Below are 6366 nucleotides of genomic sequence, written 5' to 3'. Positions count from 1 at the left end.
TGAGCCGCATGCTGGACCCGCCGGACGCCCTGGGGAAGGACTGGTGCCTGCTGGCCATGAACCTGGGCCTCAGCGAGCTGGTGGCCAAGCACGGCGCCGCCGCCGCCGCGCCCAACGGCGCGCCGGGCGAGCCGGGCTCGGCGGCGGCGGAGGAGGAGGCGGCGGCGCTGCAGCCCAGCCCGACGGCGGCGCTGCTGGAGGAGTGGAGCCGCCGGCCCGGCAGCACCGTCGGCGTCCTGATGGCCAAGCTGAGGGAGCTGGGGCGCCGCGACGCCGCCGACTTCCTGCTCAAAGTGTCGCCGGTGTTCAGGGTCAACATGGAGGCGCTGGGCGGTGACGGCGGCGGCGGCGGCGGCGCCAACGGGTACACGCCCACCTGCAACGGCGGCACGTCGTACAACTCCATCAGCTCCGTCGTGTCTCGCTGACGCGGCGGCGCCCGGACGGACAGGAAGTGCAATGTTTCGCCCCCCCCCTCCCCCCCTCCCTCCCCTCGCTGACCTCGCTGACCTCACCCCACCTCCCGCTATGAATGTTGTGAAAGAAGCTAGCTCCAACGCAGCAGGTTCAAAGGGAAACGTCCGTCCGTGTCGACATCAAAGCTTTTCTTTCTCTCCTTCGTTCATCCCTCCATCAGAAGAAGGTCTGGTTTGGCGGCAGGTCTCTGGTTTTGCAGGTCTCTGGTTTTGCAGGTCTCTGGTTTTGCAGGTCTCTGGTTTTGCAGGTCCCACAGTTTCCCAGCAGGAAAACTTCACCGTCTAATAATTGCGCCGTCACTCGGTAAAGCGATTCTCCCCAAAACACCCGGTTCCTTCTGCGGTTCCACTGCCAATGTTCCTCCAGAGAGAACGAAAGAGTCACGAAAACCCAAAGAACATCAGAACACGACGTCCTGAGTTTCCCAGCTGTGAAAAACGCTAAGTTGCGGCGCCTCCTTGTGGCGGGAGCAGGAATCACCGTGAGTCTGGAACCTTTTTCTGTTCTAGCTAGTTTTGGTACTCGAAGTTAATTAAACCGAAGTGTTCCGTTGTTGCCATGACAACCAAAGATCGCAACCAAATAGAGCAAAATACAAACGTTGACTCTGTCGCCGTTTGAGGAAATACTTAAATGACGGACGTGTTGAAATGTTTGCGTCGTTGTGGTTTGACCGCTGCCCCCTGGTGGCCGCTGGAACCGGTTCCAGAGCTCGTCTACGTAGAAGAACCGAGTTGTTTTGACGCCTGAACCCGAAGTCTGATTCTCTGCCGGAAACTTTAGGACCTGTCAAAATGTTCGGCGTCCCTCCGAAGCGCCAACGTCGTCACGATTTCAAACCCGAAAATACGTCTGACCGGACGTCGTCGTCTGGAATCGGTGCATTTCGGACTTTTCCTCCGGAGGCTACTGAGGAACGTTGTTTACGTTGCCTCGACGCTGCAGCCGATCGTCTTTTGTCGCTCGTTTTTGCGTCACGAGCCGCAGACAAACTCGTTGGTATGGGTGTGTCACGTTTGTATGGTCAGGAGGTGAAGACGACTCCGACGGGTCTGGTTTCACGGAGGTGAAGAACCTTTCGCAGTATTTCCTCCAACTCGCCAACCGACGCGGCGACGCGATGTAAATAAACGAGGCGTTTCGGCGTTCGGCTCCTTTAAATCGCTCCGTGACTCATCTTGGTACGTCAACACAACGGGAGGTGCAGTGCCGCCTTGCACCACAAGGTGGTGTCGTGAGGCGAGTCGACCCACCGACGGCCAAAGCTGCGACTGAAGATCGAGACGTTATGAAATCGGGACGTTACGAGATCGGATGCTATGAGAGCGAGACATTACGAGATCAAGACATTACGAGATCGGGACGCTACGAGATCGGATGCTACGAGATCGGGACGCTACGAGATCGGGACGCTACGAGATCGGAACGTTACGAGATCGGGACGCTACGAGATCGGATGCTACGAGATCGAGACGCTACGAGATCGGGATGCTACGAGATCGAGACGCTACGAGATCGAGACGCTACGAGATCGGATGCTACGAGATTGAGACGCTACGAGATCGGGACGCTATGAGATCGAGACATTACGAGATCGGGACGCTACGAGATCGGATGCTACGAGATCGAGACGCTACGAGATCGAGACATTACAAGATCGAGACGCTACGAGATCGGGACGCTACGAGATCGAGACATTACGAGATCGGGACGCTACGAGATCGATGTTACGAGATCGGGACGTCACGAGATCGGGACGCTACGAGATCGGATGCTACGAGATCGGGACGTTACGAGATCGGGACGCTACGAGATCGGGACGCTGCGAGATCGGGACTTTACGAGATCGATGCTACGAGATCGGACGCTACGAGATCGAGACATTACGAGATCGGGTGCTACGATATCGGGATGTTACGATATCGGGACGTTATGAGATCGAGACACTACGATATCGGGACGTTATGAGATCGAGACACTACGATATCGGGATGTCACGAGATCGGGACGCTAGGAGATCGGGACTGGGGAACGAATGTACGACTCGTTATTCGTTGGTACATTTCTTTTTGCCTTGTACAGTAAGGAAGCTCGGAAAGGGAAGAACAGCTTTATTCTCTTTTCTTTTTTTCTTTTTGTTTGTTTTTTACCGACCGGAGGTTTTGTCCTCACAGAACAAGGGGAACCCGGTTCCACTCCGGCCTCGTCGCCGCCTTGCACAAGTGTCTCTGTTGCTATTTAAGTCACGATCTTCTGCGCATGTCCTGGAATGTCCTTCGTACGTCCTTCACTTTATATAGTGTCAACGTTTTATAATAAATCTTTACTTAATACCAAAGTCTCTGTGTGGCTTTTTGAAGTAGAATTACAATTAGAAGCTTTTATTGTCATTGTACAATAAAGTTGCGGTGTAGCTAAAAACACACAGTAGACGTACAATAAACACATTCAGCATTCATTCATCTCAGCAGACACACCTGATGTACAGAATCACCTAAACATTCACACACACAAGGACGTAGTGCAGTAATGAAAGAGTTAAAAGAAACAACCGATAATAAGTTACAATGTAACTTCTTGAGGAACCTCGGTAATAGTGCGGCTGAGCGCAAGGTACCTGATTGGACCAAGCCTTGGCAGAGGTCACATGTCCCCCCCACTACACCACCCCCACCCCACTACACCCCCCTCCCAGCACTACACCCCCACCACTACACCCCCCCCCCCCACTATACTACACCCCCCACTAACCCCCCACTACACCACCCCCACCACTACACCCCCCCAGCACTACACCCCCCCACCCCACTACACCCCCCTCCCAGCACTACACCCCCACCACTACACCCCCCCCACTATTCTACACCCCCCACTACACCACCCCCACCACTACACCCCCCCCAGCACTACACCCCCAGCACTACACCCCCCCCACTATACTACACCCCCCACTCTACCCCCCTCCCATCACTACACCCCCCCCAGCACTACACCCCCAGCACTACACCCCCCTCCCATCACTACACCCCCCACTATACTACAACCCCCACCACTACACCCCCCACCACTACACCCCCACACCACTACACCCCCCCACTACACTACACCCCCCACCACTACACCCCCCACTAACCCCCCACCACTACAGCCCCCCACTCTACCCCCCTCCCATCACTACACCCCCCACTAACCCCCCCCCCCCCCGACGTCCTGTGGATTCTCCAGGACGACCTCTGACCCCCCCTGATGGATCAACACTGAAGAAGTAAGGTTACATTTGGACGCGGTTTTGTTACTAATTTCTCTCCGTTGTAGAATTTTGCCATTATTGAAATTGTGATCCACTAAATCCGTCTGAACTTTTCTCCTCTGAGCTAAAAAAAAAACTTTAAAACCACAAAAATTCTGCTTTTTCTTTTAATGTTCAGTTAAATTTTCAATTTCTTACATCTTCATGTCTAATTTCACGTATTTGTTAAAAATGCACAATAAATGCGTCTCTGGAGCTGAAAAACAAAGAAACGTATGTATAATATATAAATAATTAATCATTATCTTATAAATAATTCTGTGAATTTTGTGACTTTTGTTAACGAATAAAACAAACTGCAAAAAGAAAAAAGTAGTAATGTGAAACTTTTACCTAATAAAACTTGTATTTATTTATTTTGAAAGTACAATAGTATTAAACAAACAAGAGAAACAATCATGTGTTGCAGGTTTGAAAAGAGGGAAGGAAGAAGTTTATCTTTTTAAATTCTACCGCTGTACATCTTTACCTTTAGAACAACATGAAATATTTATTTTTCTATTTTTGGTTTCATCTCAAACTGAACGTTTCACCTTTTGAACAAGAACGCTCAGTTTTACCTGGAAAATAATGATTTAATAGGATAAACTGTTAAATGACGGCTGGAATCCAGTTGATCCACTTTTTTAAAGGTTAAAGAGCAAAACAAAAAAATAACTCTGTCATTTATTCATCACTGGACGCTGACTCAGCACAAACTACAAACTGGAACAAACTGTTTTATTTTTGCTTCTCTGGAGCCGAGAGGAAGTCGTTGACACACACACACACACACACACACACACACACACACACACACACACACACACACACACACACACACACACACACACACACACACACACACACACACACACCCTGTGTTGTGTCTGGTTTGTTATCAGGTTTGGTTTTGGGAACAAGAAGACGGATCAATGTGTGAATCTAATGAGTTCAGACTCTTATTGACTCGTTTCACAGACAATTAGCTGCGACGTGAAACAACAAACGTCTTTAGTATTTATCTCTACATCCTACATAAATACATAAATATATTTATATATTTAGAATATTAACAGCCGCCAAGCAAATTGTGCAAATAAATAAATAAACACCGACTTTGCTAAAATGGATTCCGATGAGAGGCGAGACGGGACGTCGGCGATTCTGCCGGGAAAGCGAGCTAACTAGCGCTAGCCTCAAAGCCGCGCCGTGGTGGGAAAGATACCCACAATGCAACAGTTAGAGGAGCGTTCTAGACAAATGTTGAGATTGTCGGAATCTTCTAAAGATGTTTCATCACGTTTCCTCAGCGGCACAACGAAGAACTAGAGCTACGCTCGGTAGATAACTAGAGCTACGCTCGGTAGATAACTAGAGCTACGCTCGGTAGCTAGACTAGAGTTAGACTCGGTAGATAGACTAGAGTTAGACTCGGTAGATAAACTAGAGCTACACTCGGTAGATAGACTAGAGATACACTCGGTAGATAGACTAGAGCTACACTCGGTAGATAAACTAGAGCTACACTCGGTAGATGAACTAGAGCTACACTCGGTAGATAGACTAGAGTTACACTCGTTAGATAAACTAGAGCTACACTTGGTAGACGAACTAGAGCTACACTCAGTAGATAAACTAGAGCTACACGCGGTAGATAAACTAGAGTTACACTCGGTAGATAAACTAGAGCTACACTTGGTAGACGAACTAGAGCTACACTCGGTAGATAGACTAGAGCTACACTCGGTAGATAAACTAGAGAAACACTCGGAAGACGAACTAGAGCTACACTCGGTAGATAAACTAGAGCTACACTCGGTAGACGAACTAGAGCTACACTCGGTAGACGAACTCGAGCTACACTCGGTAGACGAACTCGAGCTACACTCGGTAGACTAACTAGAGTTATACTTGTTAGAGCGCAGTCCTTCACCAACGTCACATTTGCTGGTGAAACCGAGTTAGCATTGCTAGCATGATAGCCGTTAGCTCACATCGATGCTAACTAGCTGGTCAGGTAGCTACATCACTGTGAAACGCTGAGCGGGAGCGTCTCCATGGCAACAGACGCTGATTTCCTTTGATCTCTCTCACCTGCTTTGTATGGGACATTTTTTTTCACAGTTTTTTGGGGGGATTTATTGAGAAACAATCGGTCGTTAACGTCCCGGAATCTAACGGCTTGATCCCCGACACATACAAACCGGTAAATAAAATAAAAATGTCCCGTGGAGTTTTCTATTTAACATTGTGGTTTGCTTTAGGTCGTCTCTAATCGTTGGTGGAAAAACAAAGGACTTTCAACTCAGGAGAAACTTGTGGACGAAAGCTTTTGGTCAAACTGCCGACGGCGGCAAAAAAAAAAGAAAGCTAAAGCTGCAGATTTCCTCTTGGAATGTCGACGTTGCTCAGGCGCATCACGCGTCGCTGCGCTTGTGCAACTTGTCCGACTCGTGGAGACGCTGTAAGCGGAGCCGCGTCACCGCCGCGGCCACTCGGGGCTTCTCGGCGGCGTCACGTCGGTCATGTGACGCCGTGAGGCAGCAGATGTTGGCGAGTCGCCGGCGGCGCCTCGGGATGAAACCGCCGGCGAGTCC

The 6366-nt window shown here is 49.9% G+C and overlaps 1 protein-coding gene across 1 annotated transcript in view; it reads left to right on the top strand.

The window, feature by feature from the left end:
- Positions 1-2815, top strand: part of LOC308148504 (death-associated protein kinase 1-like) — a gene marked incomplete at its 5' end in the record, with an annotated part of 29766 nt that extends 26951 nt beyond the window's left edge. Inside the window, 1 exon segment of the mRNA XM_080521969.1 lies at positions 1-2815. This exon segment is cut by the window's left edge and continues 913 nt beyond it. Coding sequence (XP_080378095.1) covers positions 1-428 — 428 coding nt within the window. The 3' untranslated portion in view covers positions 429-2815.
- Between the last annotated feature and the right edge of the window lie 3551 nt (positions 2816-6366).

This window comes from Blennius ocellaris (genome assembly GCF_963422515.1).
Source record: "Blennius ocellaris genome assembly, contig: SCAFFOLD_85, whole genome shotgun sequence".
In the NCBI taxonomy this organism is placed as follows: Eukaryota; Metazoa; Chordata; class Actinopteri; order Blenniiformes; family Blenniidae; genus Blennius; species Blennius ocellaris.
The sequence above is the reverse complement of the archived record's forward strand: the minus strand, read 5'-3'. Positions and strand labels throughout refer to the sequence as shown.